This window comes from Magnolia sinica, chromosome 19, assembly GCF_029962835.1.
Source record: "Magnolia sinica isolate HGM2019 chromosome 19, MsV1, whole genome shotgun sequence".
NCBI lineage: Eukaryota > Viridiplantae > Streptophyta > Magnoliopsida > Magnoliales > Magnoliaceae > Magnolia > Magnolia sinica.
In genome coordinates this window covers 345,625-364,699 of record NC_080591.1, presented here as the reverse complement: position 1 = coordinate 364,699, position 19,075 = coordinate 345,625, and the positions used below count along the sequence as shown (strand labels likewise).

The 19,075-nt window shown below is 39.2% G+C and overlaps 1 protein-coding gene across 2 annotated transcripts in view; it reads left to right on the top strand.

Annotated features, from left to right (window-relative positions):
• Nucleotides 1-17,598, top strand: part of LOC131234322 (aureusidin synthase-like) — a 72,206-nt gene extending 54,608 nt beyond the window's left edge. The window contains exons 1-2 of one of the 2 annotated variants that reach the window (XM_058231119.1): nucleotides 14,147-14,329; nucleotides 15,909-17,598. In XM_058231119.1, coding sequence (XP_058087102.1) covers nucleotides 14,229-14,329; nucleotides 15,909-17,589 — 1,782 coding nt within the window. In that variant the 5' untranslated portion in view covers nucleotides 14,147-14,228 and the 3' untranslated portion in view covers nucleotides 17,590-17,598. Of the gene's footprint in view, nucleotides 1-14,146; nucleotides 14,330-15,908 lie in introns of those variants that run through there. The other variant, XM_058231118.1, reaches the window with a different exon arrangement.
• Nucleotides 17,599-19,075: the final 1,477 nt, after the last annotated feature.

Here is a 19,075-nt window from a genome sequence, read left to right as displayed (position 1 = left end):
CTGGCTGAATTGCATTCATTTCAACCTCACGTACCAAGTGGCCACAAAAGTCTCTGAACGTTGTGATAGAATCAGTATGGTTTAGAATTCTTTTGATTTGGGCCCAAGATTCAGGCAAGGAACGGTGCATGGCTATAATCTTCTGATTTTCAGTCAATTTGCACCCAACATTCCTAAGGGCACCTATCATTTGCTCCATCTTACGAATATGATCTTTGATGGGACAGCCGACAGGCATCCTATACTCCTGGAATTCCAATTCCATTGCCCTAACTCTCGCATCTGACTTCTGCGCATAGGCATCTGTCAGTGCTTCCCAGATTCCCTTAGCGGTTTCATGCACTTCATACGTAGGTATGAGTTCTTTGTGCATAGTGCTAAGAAGGACATTACGGGCTGAACGATTTTGTTTTCGCCACTTATTATAGCGAGTCATCGCAACCCTATGTTCTTGTAAATTCCCGTTGTCAGCCAGGATGGGTTCCTCTTGAACTACATCGAGTGTGTGAGATATGTCGTCCTCGTCCAGAAGGCATCGCACTGCGCGGGACCAGTCTTCGTAGTTGTTGCCGTCGAAATGTTGTCCTTTTAGCTGTTCAGCGATTAACGCTTTGGTGGCCATCTCTACATTGCATGAGTATCACTACTTAGCTATGATCTAAGGTATTGACACTAATCATCAGCATTTCTACGTGTTATATAAAATTTCAAAGTATAAAAGTAGTTAACACATCTTAATGAGATCTGGAAGTCCACATACCCGAATGGGCGGTGTAGAACAATCAAGTTCTCTAATTAAGATGAGATTTAATGCTTTTATAAGAATAAATTTATATAACGTGCAACCTTCCATTACATGGTTGCATGCATCATTTGGTGTAGGAGAATAAACTCCCACTCAGGTTATGCACAACCTTTATTTGAGTATAGGGAGTATCTAAGTACTAAGTTTTTCTATATTTTCCAATGAAAAATAAGGGGGCTTAGATCTAAACACATCAAACCGAATATTTTCATGTATATTAACATCATCATCAGAAAGGAAAAATTAAGTGCTTAGATACAAAAAGAGAACAATCTTCACCTGTGAGCATGACTATTAGTGATGGATCCGATCATTACCGATAATGATCATTGTTGATGATGGATCCTTTCATCAACATTGATCATCATGGTTGATGATCGTTTCGTTCACTAATGAGCAATAGATCAACAGTGAAGAAGATATTATAATGGAAACTATATTTATGATATGAGTCTATCATGCTTCAACAGATCTACTCATGAAGAATTAGAAAAAATAAAAAATAAAAAAATAAAAAATAAAATTGCTACGGATTGGCTGATATGTGTATACATGCTAACGTGTGTACAAAAGCCATGTGTACATAAGACAACATGTGTACACATGTGTATAGCAAATTCTATTAGACAAGTATGCAGTAGCTAACTTGTACGTGTATACTGTATACATAGGTAATGCAGATTACAACACATGTACAATAGGTAACACATGTATGGTAGGCAACACGTGTACACATGTACAGCAGCTAATGCACGTATAGCAGCTAACACATGTACAGTGGCTGACACATGCATGGTAGCCAACACGTGTACACATGTATGTACATATGTAATCTACATTAGCTTACAACACGTGTACAACATGTATGTAATCTAGCTAACACGCGTACACATGTATGTACGTATGTAATCTACATTAGCTTACAACACGTGTACAACATGTACAGCAGCTTATGCACGTATAGCAGCTAACACATGTACAGTGGCTGACACATGCATGGTAGCCAACACGTGTACACATGTACAACATGTATAACACGTGTACAACATGTACAGCACGTGTGAACTTTTATGTGTACAACACGTGTACAAGAGATAATTAAGGTATACAACACATGTATGGTAGCTAAATAACACGTGTACAACATTAGCTAATGCAGATAAGCTGTTGCAGATTAGCTTTTGCAGATCTGCTTCACACGGTACTTGCAGATTAGCTATTGTAGATCTGCTTCACACATATGTCAACACGTGTACAGATTAGCAATTGCATGTTTTATTGCATGTACAGCCAACATGTGTACCGTCTGTACAAAACAACACGCATATAGAATAACATGTGTATCTTTTGACCGTTTTGATACAACTTATACCATTTTATCCATTGGTCATGATGGACGGTTTGGATACAACTTATGTCATTGTCCATCACTGCAATACAAATGGATACTGCCAACACATGTATACAGCAGTGGTGTAGTTCAATACAAATGGATAAGCACAACAGCAGTGGTGTAGTTCAATGCAACAGCAGTGTTGTAGTTCAATACAACATGGATAAGCATATCAGCCTATGCGACAGTCATATATGACACATGGGCCCACTTGTACATCAGCCATATATAACACGTGTATAGCCATATATGTGTGCATGTACAATTCGTATGCATGTATAGCTGCCAACACCAACACATGTATACATCATCCAACAATATCCAATTCGTGTAATCATGGGACTGATGTGTGAACACGTGTACACATGGGTCTGATGTGTACACGTGCACATCACTCAAGTATTTATGTTTACACGTATTTAAGTGGAGATATGTCACAAGCAATTCATGTATGCCATGTTATTTGTTTATGGAATGGTCCACATGTAGTACTCCATACATGTATACAAGGTATATGGAATCTTAATTGGGCTTACAGGCATATGACATACGTGTATACATTTATGCCGATTAGATTTAAAGCCAGGATACATGCATATACTACATGTATCCTCATGCGTGTTTCCAAAATCTAATCCACCATACATATACTGATCCAATACCATTCGTAAGTCATAGATTCCAATCCAAAAAAAAGGTTGGGTCACTTACCTTTTTAGATGAATATAATCGGAGATCCGCCGTTAAATTTGCTCTGATACCACTGTAGGGAAGCGCAGAAGGTGATCCCTCAAGATTTGACAGTCTACACGATGTTTGGAACCTTTACAAAGCAGAAGAACGGTGCTCCAACGGCCCGCCTATCTACTACTGGAGCAGATGGAACTATTCACACCTCTGATCCTACGGTATATAGTGGTCCCGGATTGCGATCTATGGATCAGATCGTCCCAAGGACAAGCTAAGATGGACAGACTCTCGTGCACAATGTTTCTCTCTCCGTATACTCTCAGTATTTTGTATATCTTATATTTATGCGAGAGAGAGCGCGTGCCTTTTATAGGAAAGGAGCGGAGATTGGATGAGACCATATCATCCGGTCTTATCCCTATCTCCTATCATAAATCAAATTCAATTTTGAATTTGAAATATAACCGAAAAGGAGAAAGGCCGGAAGATGCCTAAGCATGTGGGACCCACCCACTAGTGATTGCTCACCAGTGGGCCCCACCGGCCTACGTCCAACACAAAAGCCTCTGCTTGCATCGATTCGGTCTGGGAAGGGGCAGGACGCCATCCACGTCCGCTAACTTCACTGTCGAAAGTAATTTTCGAATAAATAACAGTTCCTCATCTAAATGGAGGAGCTTCCACCACGTTGACCATTCAGATGCTACAGTGAATTTTTTTAAATTTATTTTTGAAGCAGTACCATACATGAACCTCTCCTTCGGAACAACCAAATTGAAAGACACTCCATTTGGGATATTTATTACCGTCCTTGGTTTGCAGTTTGTTTTGTGCACCCGTGAGACTCTGGCCATTTCTCCTTTTTCCTTGGGCCTGTTTGATTTTTTGAAAATACAATTATTACTCCACGTGCGCATTTGAGAAAGTGGGAATCAGTCTTTTTAGAATATATAATCTATTCACTGTATATAAGGATTACATACTCTTTAATTATATAGAACTCACTTTTAAATGTGCTTTTTCAGAGTGTCCTTACCTCAGTGGTAGACACTGAGGAGTTTCAACACAAGGCCTTGGGTTCGAGACCCATAGGTGGTGAAATCCCACTACGGCCGTGCGTGGGTGTATGTCGGGTGCATGTGTTAAAGAAAAAAGAAAAAAAAGAAAACCCAAGCAATTTGAGGGTTACATACTTTTTAAATATATGGGACCCATTTTAACATACTTTTTTAAATGTAATTTGTGTTTTCCATCCATTTTATTAGCTGCATGAGTCTAAAAATGAGGTTGATTAACTTCTCAAGCAATAATTTTCATTGGTAGGAGCTTAGAGTCGATCTAACATCCATCTATTCATAGGATTACTAAGACATGAATCAAGGGAAACACAAATAGCAGCTTGAAGGTTACACAGACATAAATAAAGAAAAACACAAATACTAACTTAATCTAAAACTTGTACGGCTCTTAGAAGTTTTCAAGAGTAGGCCCACAATTCCTTATTGTTTCCTGTGTTGTAGTCTCATGCCTTAAAACAAGTTGCTAACATAATATACACATATATGACAGTGGCCCCCACCAATTTTAGCCCAATGGTGTTTTCTTTCTAATAAGAGTTTTCTGAGCATGAAAGCGGATTATGGCTTACCCAAACCTTACCAACAAAAATCGATACGGGCAAGGGCTTTATGGGGCCACCTCTATCCTTGCCCTGCATTCATTTTTCTAAAGCATGATTTAAAAAAAATAATAATAATAAAAAATGAAGCAGATTCAAACCTCACGTGGAATCACACCATAGGAAGCAGCAGTGATAATAGTACTTATTGTTAAAACTTTTATAAGGCTTATTTGATGTTTATTTGTCATCCAAACTATTCATAAGGTTAAATAAGTCTGGGTGAATGGAAAACCCAAATTATATCTTGATCCAAAACTCGCATGACCTTAGAGAAGTTTTTAACGGTGAGCGTTCAATTGCTACCGTGTGGAACTCTTGAGCCTTGGAAGTGCCTCGGGATCATACTCTAAAATCATATGGAAAAATGATAAACGCCGTGATAAAAACCTATACATCATGGTTGACTTCTTGCGTTATGAAAACATAAAACATGTTAGCATGTGAAAGTCTCTCTTGACGGCTTTATGTTATTCAACCAACGCGTGGAGTGGTGATGGATTTCAATAGGCCACGTGCTCTAATTTTATAGGGAATCAGCTATGGACACGTGGAATCGTCCAGTGCGCATTCCGCAGTGTCAAGCATCCTACCAATCACCGGATCTTTACCATATTGAACCATGCAAATATAAATGGCCCATATCGACCTGGGGAAAAATAATTTTTCCACTTAAAACACCTATTGCACGGCCCCACTTTGGATTGCCTTTGATTCCAGGAGAACACTTCACTTACATGATTCTGACCATCTGATCTATGACTTTTAAAAATAAACGGCTATAACAAAAACAGCCAACACTACAAGGGATGTGATCAGTCGATCTGTTGGATTTATGCATCGATGGCCTGCCAACAATGGTGTAGAATGAGTGGAGTTCTCAGATGGACGGTTGGATCGTTCAACTTGAAGCGTACGATTACGCGGTCCACCGGTTAGATACCCTGGAAACAGAGAGCCGGTTCTCTCATCGGGTGTTCCCCATTTCATGTAAGAAATGAAATCTGCCAAAAAAAAAAACAAAAGATTTCCAATCCGTTCACCGTTTTCGAATACCATGACCTATCTGACGATCCCACCAGCCAGATCTTTGAGCAAGGCATCTACATGGTGAGACCCACATGATGGACTGCTCAGATTTAATGCCCACATGCCACGCCACTTTATGCATTTGTTGTAGAGAACTAACTTGCACTCGTAGCTAGGTTGAGAATTAAATCCCCCGGGTCATCAAAGTCGGCATTTGGTGGAGACAACTAACTTGTACATGCAGCTACGATGAGAAAACCCCTTAGGGCCCGTTTGGCCGGGTGGATTGGGAGGGATTGAATGGTATTAGGGTGGATGGCATGGATTTCTAGGTAATGATGATGTTGTCAGTGGATTGTCGAGATCCATGAGATTGCTATATCCCTGGATTGCTATATCCAATCTGTTTGGCGTGCCCGGCCAATCCTGGGATTAAACCTTCTCATCCCTTCCAATCCCTCAAACCAAACACGTCCCAGGCAAATTTGAAAGGATTAGGTTAGATTGGATGGGATTTAAAGGTAATGATGGTGTTGTCAGTGGATTGTCTTAAGATCCATGGGATTGGGATCAGATCACCGACTCTGTTTGGCACGCCAGGCCAGTCCCAGGATTTGACTTTCAATCCCTTCCAATACCATCCAAGCCCTTCCAATCCGACCGGCCAAACGGGCCCTTAGGTCATCAAAGTCGGCCTTTTATTTACTTAAAAAACTTTCATAGGCTGAGAAGATCCACAGTGGATGATGTATGATTTCATCATTTTATAAACACTAGTGTTATGTAAGTATGTGATTCCATTATTTTTTCAAAAATTAAATGTGAGAACATAAATTAGAATGTGATACATTTTCAAGAATTAACATCAGCTAGTTCAAAATATGAATAAATTAATTACATAAACAATTTCATTTTAATTTCCATGAATATGAGATATGTTGGGTTACTCACCTAATACTTTAGTAGTAAAGATCAATTCACAAGATGATCTGATGGATTTGAACTTGGAAATCCTAACAATCACACAACCTTATTATTGTTTGATATAATTACATCACTTAGTGGGTCCCACCTTTGATTTAACAACTTAAGTGGTCAACTACTATACAACAATCTTCAAAAATCACTTAATTGAAGTTTACATGCATAATATGTTTATTTGATTCGATTAGCAAAGCTTAAATTCTGTCCAGACACCTATTAACTGATATAGTCGATCAATCAAACTTCAAATCGATAAAATTCTGTTTAAGGCATACAAGTCGTTGAACAAAATTCGGCACATTCGATTGATCAATCAATCGATTGATCGACGATTGATCGATAATACACAAATAAGCCCAAAATTTTTGAAGATTTACTTTAATTAAGGACATAGGGTCCATTTAACCATAATGGACAAAATTATCCTCATTATTTACCCCTCGGTTAATAATCAGAGAGGCTCATATATTGTTAATCTGAACAATTCATATCCTTATTTACATCTATATTTTGAAAATGAATGGCAAATGACGAATCAGGGTTGCCCACCGAATGATTAGATCATCCAGATTTTTGAAGTCTTGGCATGTTTTGCCTCTACACATTGGATGAATGGTGTAGATTTAACTACACACATATTGATTGCCAATCTTGACCTTCTACGCCGAGTGATACCAACATTCGTACAGAAAATTTGAGCTTTCCTTATTAAACACTTATAGATCTGACAACACAATAATCGTATTGTCGATCTGATCCGTTCATTGCGTTGTCCAAATAATTAAATCCTTAATTCAATAAAATTGATAACAACTAATCTATCTTACAAATATAAATCTATCGTCATTCGTAGAGAGTAATTTCTTGTGCCAAACTAGACTATTTACACAAAGAATTGATCATCTTCATTCAAGTGTATGCAATAATCGGAAGACTAATCCAAACCATTCATCGCACCCATCTAGCCACATATTACATTAAAATTATTAAAAATGATAAATGTACCAACTTGAAATCATTTTTCAACCAACCTTCTCTCTATCTCTTTCTCAGTTGTACGTAGGGAGTCTTTTTGTTAATATTTAAGTTATAGTAGAACTCCTCTTGTGACACATTCCTTAAAAGGAATGGCTTGTTGGGTGGTTGAGAGATACATAAAAAGAGTTAGAAATATAAAATGGAGAGAGATTGTGATAGAGATAAGATAGAAAATTAAGATTAGATAAAAAAAAAAGGAATTAGGTTTAGATGAGAGAGAGAGATACAGAATCTCTCTCTAAATTATTATTTTTACGAGCGTTATAACTTGTAAACTAGGATTAATAAAGGTTGGAGATACACATTCGAGTTGTGAATATTTTACCAGGTGCCTAATTAGTGCAGGCATACTTTTCTCTGTATTTTACTAGCTGGTTTACCACAATGGGCATCGCACGCCAACTTGGGTAAATGAAATTGCTTATAATTAGATTAATAAAAGTCGTAGATACGCATCTGAGGCGTAAAGATTTTACTAGGTGCTTAACTAGTATGGACGTACATTTCTTTATATTTTACCTGATCGCTAGCCGCTATGGACATCACATGCTAGCTAGATGCGCATCCCCAATCTAATATTGTTAGCAAGTTAAATTCTTTATAAATTAAGTTGCCTAAATTTAATTGCTTGTAGACCAAGTACTAGTAAGTTAGATTAATAATGGTTGTAAATACACATTTGAGGCACGATGATTTTCTTGCGTGTTTAACCAATATGAGTTGTAAATACCGCCCGGGTGTGGCTGGTTAGTACAAACATGTTTTTCCGTACTTTACTGCCTTGTTAGCCGTAATGGGCTTTCTTTTCGTACTTTACTACCTTGTTAGCCACTACAAATTTTCGTGTGCCAACTCAATGCCCCTTCCCAACCTTGAATATATTTTTGTGTCATCGTACTTAAATATGACTTAACCCGTGAAATAGCTTGACGTGTTGTTAAATTTTTTTTGCGTATGAGGATAACATGTATAGTTTGTATGTTATGAATTGTTGCTTTTGTTGTAACATATGCTTGACTATTATGTTACATGTTCAATTTTGTAGGTATTTCTTCACCACATAGGTCATTGACGCCTTCCATTTAACATATACAAGTATTTAGGGGGATGACGCCTACTAGTGGAGTGCGTGGGGGAGCAGAGAGTCGATGAGTTTTCTTTATCTATTTAGTTTATATAGTGTATATTTTGTTTAGTGTGGTTGTATATCCCCAACTGGGGGATTTGTAATTTGTACATTTTGGATATTTGTTTTGACATTCTCTACGGTTTAGTTACTCTTGTTTATCTTTGAAATCATTCTGTAACTAGCGCCACTTTGATTGTTGGCTATGAATTGACAACTAATTTGATTACGCATACCCGTGAAAAATTTTCCTACCTATATTTCTATTTAGTTCATTCCCCGAATTCGGAATATGGGTTTTATTACTCGCGACATCGCAACCCTTAAAAAGAGTGTTGTCTTTTGATTAATTTAGCACCCAAAAAATTATAATTGTGATGAACACAATATTAAAACTATGAGATTTTCATAAGGTAACACCCCAGTACATTTTAAATGAAGATGATCTTACGGTTCATGTTCTGAATTCTACGTTTTTAGAAATACTATTTGAACTTATTATTGTTTGTGAAAAATGAAAATTTAATGACTTCCTGTTCAAATGCAAGATTGAAAGTTGAAGATATTTTAGAGACCATATATGGCTTTTGTGCGGTAGCAATGAAGATGCAATCCCGTATTGTGGATGTAATCTTTTCTACTCTTAATAGAATCCCTCGAAATCATGGATTTGGATTTTTTGTGCTGCTAAAGAAAGGTATAGTCCCTTTTTGAAAGGTAATCCATTAATATAGAATAGTTTAGAACTCTATTTGAAAACAGTGTGATATTTTGATATTGAAGTTAAATATCCACAAATATATATAGCTGTTAAAATCTAATTTCACTATGTAAGGTTGGTTCATGATCTATCTACACTGGAGCTCACCAGTTGGATGGTTTAATTTTATATTTCAAATGTACCGGGTATGCCTCATTTTTGGGTTCATGAGTTCTGGATATGGTGGGGTCCACATGAGATCTGGATATGCCTCATTTTTGGGTTCATGCCTTAAAATGATCTAGAAAAATGGATGGATGGTGTGGATAAAACACATACATCATGGTGGGGCCCACAAAGCACTGTTAGCTAGCATCAATGGGCAGCCTGTGTCCTTTGTAATATGACGTTTCCAACATCTAAAGGACTGGATTTTTCTGAGATAATGAGCATAGCATGCTACTCGATGGTGACCTGCGGGCCTCACAATGATGTATGTGTCTTTTTTCCGTGCCATCCATCCATTTTGGTAGCTAATTTTAAGGCATGAGCCCAAAAATGATGTAGATGAAAATCTTTGGTGGATTACACCATAGGAAACAGTGGTGATTGAATGCCCACCATTAAAAACCTACCAACAGTCACAAAAGTTTTAAATCAAAGTGAAATTTGTGTTTTTACTTCACAACAGGTTGGATGGAAAATAAACATTACAGTGGGCTGTAGGAAGTTTTTAATGGTCAATCACCATGTTTTTCCTGTGATATGAGTCAACTGAGATGAAGATCTACCTTAATTTTGGGCTTATGCTTTAAAATAATGAACCAAATTAGATATAGAGCCAGATAATTAAAAAGCATACATCATTGCAAGTTCACAAAGCACCAACAAGTGGCTACGTCCCTACTGTCAGTGTCCGTACGCAATGCACGCCCTAGCCTGCTTAATCCGTTCGGCCCACGGCTGACCGAGTCCTGGTTTGCAAAATCTGGGCTGGATAGGTCGTCCATTATCTGCAAGGGTCGGGGCCTTGTATTCACCGCCTGTGACCCAGCGTTACATCTAGGAAGTCCTGGTCACATTTATAACTGATTCATGCCGTTCATCATGCTGACTTGTATGGTTTTATCTACATATTACATACATTTTTGTAGATCATTTTATTGTATGAGCCTAAATATGAGGCAAAATTCTAAGGCTCAAGCTAATATTTGTGTTTTTCCTTCCTCCACGTTCAAATAAACACCACGGTGGCCGTTAGAAAGGCTCCAGCTGTCGGCGTCATTATCACCGAGTCTTGGATCATCTGCCACATTTTTTCACTCATGCCATAAAATCATATAAAAAGATGAATGGACGGTGTGGATTAAACCCATAGTGACGGTGGCACCAAAGAGCCTGGGCGGCCCGCCGCTATCCACTCCCACTTCCACGGAGTCCACCGTCCAAGAATCATTTCCCAATAAATAACAGTTCCCGAGCTTTCTCCACGTTGACAGTTCACATGGTACAGAGATTTTTTTATTTTGAAGTAGGGCCCACATATGCAACCTAACCGAGAGCGGATTAGGTGACACCCGGGAACCACCGAGGTCGGTGAGAGCCCTGACTGTGGGGCCCATAGTGATGTATGTAAGTTCATCTACACGGTCTATCCGTATTGAAAACTTCTTTTAGGGTATGATCCAAAAAATGAAGCAGTTCCGTGTACCAGATGAATGATAGTACAGGAAACAGTGGTGATTGACCATTAAAAACTTTTTGTGGACCAAAAAAGCTTTGGATCAAGATGATATTTGTGTGGTCTCTTCGTCTAAGTTTTGTGACCTTATCAATAGGTTGGATGACAAATAAACATTCCGGTGGAATCTACTTAGTTTTTAATGGTGGGCATTCAATCACGACTATTTCCTGCGGTGTGGCCCACCTAAGATATAAGTCATCTTCATTTTTGGAATCATGCTAAAAAATGAGCTTTCAAAATAGTTGGACAGTGTCGATTTATGGCACATTCATCATTATAAGTCCCCCAATCAGGGGTCCGACCCACCTAGGTGGATCCCGGGTCTCCCCTAATCCGCTCCCGCGCTAATCCATCCCTCTGGACGACCGAATCGAAAAGGGATACTCTGCAGTTCTGTCATTGATTTCCTTATAGTGCACACGAGAGACTCGTGTCCATTTTCACTTTTTCTTAGTTCTTTTTTTTAAAAAAAAATAAAAAATAAAAAAAAAGAAGGCATTTATTAAATAAAAAATAAAAAACATACACGCAGGGATTACGTCTTTTTTAAAATTGAGGGACCCACCGGTATTATGGATGTGTCTGACCACCGGCTTTGTGGTTCTACCTTATGTTTTACCTCATGCCTTGAGATGAACTGTTAAAAGATACACATATACATCAACTCATGTGAAGTAGCTGGCATGAGTTATATATACTTGTCTTAAATATTTACTTTTATTTATAATAGAAAAACAAACAGGCTCTTACTGCCCACGTGTAGTGGTGATAACTTATCTTTATAGTATTTCACAAAAGTAAAGAATGGATGGCTTGTGAACGTCGAGGCCCATTGCCTTATTCTAATTGGCAATCAGCTGAAAGGGCATCGATCTAATACAACCTGTTCTTTGGACACATGGGACAGTCCCAGCAATAACCTGGACCGTCCAATCCATTCCATACCACTACGTACGTCTAGCGTGCTACTAATCACCGGATCTTTACCATATGATCACAACCATGCAAATATGATGATGATCTTAACAATTCATGTTCTGGATTCAACCCTAAAAGGAACGGCTGGTATACAGTACTGTCCTATGGATGTTATCTTTTCTACTTGTAATAGATTCTCCCAATATCATGGATTTGGGTTCTCTGTGTTGCATGAGAAAGAAATAGCCCCATTTAGAAGGTAACCCATTAATATGGATCAATTTTAAACTCTAATTGAAAAACAATGGCTGATCTGATACTGAAATTAAATATACAAAACCATAATAATTAGGTATCCACAAATGTTACAGTTAAATTCTAATTTCACCATGTAAGCTTAGTTTATGATCCATCTACCGTAGTTAGTTTATGATCCATATAAAATGGGGCTCACCATTTGCACAGTTTAATTTTATAATTCAAATTCACCATGTGTGGTTGAACCCAATTAAAAAATAATTCAAACTTGGTCTTTGGATCACATGTCAGCTGTGGCTATAATGGCATGTGCTAGCTCCACACTCTAAAATTACATATTTTATATTGATATTTTAAGGGAATCCCAATGTCTGCATCCCCTCGTTTATGATTTATAGAGGCACATTTTTAACAATAATGATTTATGAATAATTTTTCTTTTATATATATATATATATATATATATTTCTGTACATGGTGTATATACATATATACAATGAAGATGTACGGTATATAATGAATAAGAACAGCGATTGGATTGAGGGGGTGAGCGATTTCAATGAAATATAAGTTCAGCAGATGGATTGTTGTTGAACTCAGTTGTTCTCCAAATTTTAAACAAGACCCATGAGGAATTTTGTGGGGTTTAATGGAACAAAAATGTTGGCCTTTACCTCTTTAATGGTGCCTGCCCAAAGACAAGTATAGTACCTTTTTTATGTGTGTGTGCCCGCGCATATAAACAAAGTTATAGGTGGTGAGCTCTTAACTTTCCCAAAAAACTAAAATAACAATTGATAGCAGTAAGTTTTTTAACTAAACATACAAGGGCCTATTAGAATTAACAATTACATAATCAAAAGTAAACCGGAGAAATCACCCTATGTTACGTCACTCCCAGAATACATTTAGGACTATATATATGCATGTAAACCCTGAATGGATTATGATACATTTCGGATTATAGATATGCATGTAAAGAAAGAATTGTGACTGGATGCATATGGATGTAAAAGTTTCAAATGTGTTATATCGGCATTGTCCCTCCATTTTGCAATATCATTTTTAAGCTATGACCTAAACAATGAGGCAGATCCGGAGCTCAGCTAGCTACACCACATCACATCAAGTAGTGGAGATAATGATGCCCATCGTTGAAAGCATCCTAAGGCCTGTCATGATCTTATTTGCCATCCAACCTGCTCATAAGATTACATAGACCTGAATGAACGGGAAACATAAATATCAAATTAATCCAACACTTCTACGGACTAGCTTTTGACTGTAGGCGTTCAATTCCCATTGATTTCTACAGTGTGGTCCATTTCCACTTTGATGGATAGACCATCTGCATATAATGCATATATCAAGGTAGGTCCATGGAACTATGGCACATCGGCAGACCTTCGTCAAGTAACATATTAATTTGGATTACATTAATTTGACGGTGGGTTGTATCCAATCAAAGGTAACATTTAAGGATGTGAGTTTTTTCTGCCACATTAATGTCATAGTCAACCATCCAAACAAAGCCCCAAGAGGCTTCATGTCACACACGTGTAAGAGATCAGGGCCTCTTATTGATCGGGGTCCTCCATCATGGATACATAAGAAATCTCCTTGGATGTTCATGCCTAACCTTCAATTAATGACCTGTAACTTTGGGGTTGGTTGTAAAATGAAGGAAAAAAATCCACAAAAGGACAAATGGGTGAGAGAAAGGTAGAAAGGTGGTAGTTTGGGGATCAAAGTTCTACATCTTTATAAAGGCGCAACAAAGGTATCTCATTCGCCGCTCAGCAAAGGTCTCTCATTTGCCGTTCAACACATCCTCCTATTAATGAGGTGAGGTTGCAGATTCCATCATGGGATCCAAGCTGTGGTTCTCAACGGTCCTGCTCGCTTTCATTTTTGTCACGCTTGCCTTCTCTGCAACTTTTCTCCTTCACGGCTCCCATATAGAGGGGTATGTCTTTAATCTTCATTCTTTTTCTTCTTCTTTTATTTTATTTTATTTTTAGTTCAGCTTAAGCAGAACAGGGAAGAGAAATAAACCTGTATTAATTTCTCCTCCCACTTCTCATCTTGTGCTAATTATATTCTGAGGTGCGCTCATATAACACTGGGTTTGTTGTGGGGCCACACCAACTTTGCATCAGATCCACCCCATCCATTCGATACGCCCTTTGATGTTAGACCATAGGACTAAAAATCAAACCGACCAGAAACTCAGGTGGTCCACACACTATAAGGAGACGTTGGGAGGGGATGCGTGACCAATAAAACCTTTCGCACTGTCTGCGAGTCACACTGTGTTGTGAACATGACATCTTAATTTATTTGAGCCATTGTAAGATCTCGACATGAATCTGTGGTTATCTCCTCTCCATTGTTCCCTATGGCGAGGCGCACTTTAATTGCTGATATCAGTGATTTTTTTCTTTAGCTGTTGGGCCTAAACAACGAGGGATGGAGAGGATGTGATAATTAAGATGACATGGGCTCACGGTACAACATGTGTTATAGAGGATTCAGATGCTCCTTTTGGGCCTTTGCTCGATCCACACAAGGGTCGGATGATTTGGAGGTGTGGGTTGATGTATCAGGTAGTATGACCAGTGGAAGAGTTGGAATCGTTGACACATTTGTAAAATTGTAAATAAAAAAATAAAAATAAATTTTTTTTTTTTTTTTAAACAATTATATCTATGTAGATGTGATTTAAGCTGCAATTATTGCCATATTACCAATAGTTCATAATCCAAATAAGGCTTTTAACATTTTATGCATGTAAATGGAATCACTAGCAAGGCCTTCTTTTAATGAACCGAATGGCTAAAAAATCCCTATACCGCTATTGGTGGTGCAATTTGGACATTCGCAACGCGCACACCCTACGGGAGACTAACGCGGTGGCGGGCACCCACGCCAGATTGGGGAGCGACCGTCAACGGGTCAGGCTCGTCCCTTCATTGGGAGATCTCCCCACGCCCATTCAAGGACTGTTGTTCCTTGATCAAGTAGGCCTAGGCAACCCAAGGGAAGGGTTCGAGTATCCATAGGTGGTGAAATCCCACTACAGCGTGAGTGTGTAGGGGTGTGTGCGCGTGTGTAAAAAAAAAAAAAAAAAAAAAAGCCCCGAGGGAAGCCTAACTCCCGCCGTTTTTCTTTTGCTTCTTTCTATCTTATGAGAGGTGGACCCTCTCCATTTTGTCGGTGGGCCTGCCTGAAAATGTTCATGCCATAAAGTGTTCAATGTTGGGCTTCACTTTTTTTTTTTTTCAAATAAAATAAAAAAAGCATCCGTAAAAGTATATATTCTAAAGTTGTTTATATATATATATATATATATATATATATAATTTTTATTTTTAAGGCTCATGTCGGTAATCAGTTGTTAATTCTAGAAGTGATATGCATCTATCATTATCATCATTATCATATTAATCTTCATTCAAAATCTCATGACTGCTCAACAACCGTCCTTTCTCGGCATCATCTCTTGCTTTGCCACTTACAATTATCTTTCCTTTTTGAATGTGTAGGGAATTAAGAGGCTTGGATGAAGAGAAGAGCCCTGCAGTCTACATATCTGCAGCATTTGAATGGCTCAGGAGCACCGTGTTTGGTGTGAATGGAGGATGGTTTTCAAGCAGCAGTGAGCCTAATAAAACAAAAACCATTCTCGTGGTTGCTAACATAAGCAGCTGTCACAAGTCCCTTACAGATGCCGATAGGCCAGTCTACTGTTGCCCTCCCAAACCAAAATCGGAGGAGTCCGTCATAGATTTCCAGTTCCCAAGCCCTTCCTCACCGATGCGTATCCGTCGGCCAACCTACCTTGTTGATGAAGAGTATATTGCCAAGTACGAGAAGGCCGTCTCAATCATGAAGCAACTCAGCTATGATGACCCACGTAGCTTTAACCGCCAAGCAAACATGCACTGCATCTATTGCACCGGAGCCTATAACCAAGAAAATTCAACCTCCATTTTCAAGATACACAATTCATGGCTATTCTTCCCATGGCATCGCGCCATGATCTACTTCCATGAGCAGATGCTTGCGAAATTCATGGGAGACGACACCTTTGCGCTGCCTTACTGGAATTGGGATAACCCTGCAGGCATGGTTTTCCCCAGTATGTACTTGAATGGGTCTTTCATTGATAAGGACCGGAATCCCATCCACCTCCCACCTCATGTCGCCGACATCAGCTACCATGAAAAGGAGAGTGGGCTTGGGCCTGAGGACCAAATATCCTCCAACCTTGCATTCATGTATACTCAAATGGTTTCTGGTGCAAAGAAGCCCGAGCTCTTCATGGGATGCAAGTACAAAGCCGGTAAGGAGGGCTACTGCAAGTCGCCAGGAACAATAGAGATTGCTCCCCATGACACGTTGCACTCATGGGCTGGGAGCGATATAACGCCTGAGGGGGAGGACATGGGTGCGTTCTACTCGGCTGCACGTGACCCTGTCTTCTATGCTCATCACGCAAACATTGATCGCCTGTGGAATGTCTGGAAGGGGCTAAGAGGGAACCGCCTTGAGTTTGAAGATCCTGAGTGGCTCGACTCTTACTTCTACTTCTATGATGAGAACGCCCAACTTGTCAGGATCAAGATACGGGATACCTTGGACATGACTAAATTCAGGTATACTTACCAGGAGGTGGACCTTCCTTGGCTCAATGCACGCCCCAAACCATCCATTTCTCCCAAAATCGCACGCAACATATTGAAAATGAGAGAGACCCAGAACGGATTGCAACTGCCGAGTCACACCTTTTCTCCGGACTTTGGCCCAGAGGGTCGCACCCTCGACACTACCATAAGGACCAAGGTCCATAGGCCTAAGATTCACAGAAGCAAAAAAGAGAAAGAGGAAGAAGAAGAGGTGTTAGTCGTGTATGGGATTGATGTTAAGAAGGACACATATGTGAAGTTTGATGTCTTTGTCAATGTGGTTGATGAAACCACCACAGGACCTGAGTCTCGAGAGTTTGCAGGGACCTATGTTAACATGCGCAGTGGTGTAAGGTTAGTGAGGAATGAGGGAGATTCGACAGTGAACGGAAAGAGCACTCTTAAGTTAGGGATTTCAGAAGTGGTGGAAGATTTAGAGGCAGATGAAGATGAGTACATCTGGGTTACTTTGGTGCCGAGAGGTGGGACTGGAGTAAATACAACCATTGATGGGATTCAGATTGAATATATGAGGTAATTGCTGAGCTTTGGACAATTATAGCAAGGGAAATGTAATGAACCCGTAGGGTATCGTTAATGAAGCCCTGATGTAGTCTAAGGAAATGTAATACTGTCTTTGGTTTTCTTTTAGCTTATATTTAAATGAATGATTGTCCATTCTTTGAATTAATGACAAGTGAGCTGAGCATCTTGATTTTGGAACTTGGGCCATGGTCTGTGGACCTGGCCCATGGTATGTGGACCTTGGCTATATAAGAAAACGTATGTTCTATATAATGTATAAGGTATTTGGGCGTATTTGGGCCGTGGTATGTAGACCTTGGCTGAAGGCCCACCTATATTGTATCTTTCCCTCCCAGTGTAATCACCAGCCCTGGAATGTCTTGGATTCACGTCCTCACATCATGCCCTTGTTCATTCTTTTTATCTGCGCTGATTCACGTGTGACATCTGCCAGCTAGACCTTGGATAGATATGCACGTAGATGATGTTGTTGATGTCTTAAATATGTCTTACAGGGTATGTCATTGCCTCCGTGACAAATGCTCGATCCCGTCAAGTAAATTTGGAAAATTCTATGTTGGTTGCTGGAACGTTTTAATGTTGTTACTCAATGGTATCGGAGGAGTTCAATGCCATGGACATATTCTTAATGGGTGTCGATGCATGGCATCAAAGGTCCCATCGAAGATATACGTAGAATTGTGTTAAGTGTGGGATTAGTTTTCTATTCTAATTGTGATAGTTTATATATTGGGTATAAATTTTGCGGGGGAGGGGGGAGGGAGGGAGGGAGAGAGAGATGGAGGTGTATAAGTGTATTAGGGCTTTCTAAATCGTTCCTAAGGGTTGACTTGTGAAGTAGATTCGAAGCCCGTTTGAATTGGTAAGACTTTATCTCTTGTAACTTCTTCTTTCATAGTGGATTACTCATCTCTTTGTACTGTGGTGGGTCGCAGACAGTTACATGGCCAAGATGGATCAGAAAAGGCCCGGTCGACGACAGAAGTAATCCAGACCATCGAACCTTAAATCGGGCGTATCTTGCAATCCGGAATGAGTTATCTGACGTAAAATATATGATTTTGGGGTAGAACGAGCTACTGAAGCCAACCAACCCAGCTACGCCGGGTTGCGCAGCCCGGAATTGCGAAAAACCCCTGGATTGACGGTCGTTTCCCTATTTTAATTTCGTTTTTACTATAAATAGTAAGTTTTAGTTTGATTATAACTCTTCATCCGTCGGGCTTTAGGAGTTGCGCCCAACGTGAAAAGAGCTTAGAATAATTAGGAGAACGGTTTGGTGAAGCCAAATAGGACACTTACTATTTTTGGCCGAAAACCTTGCGCACTAGTAGACATCACGACCGTCTATAAATAGTAAGTTTACTATTTATAGTAAGTCGCGGATTCTAAGAGTTTGAGTTGTAGTTTGCTTCTAATTTCTTTCCCATTGCTTGGTAGCCCTATTTAAAGGGTTGTGAACTCGTTTTTATTGATCA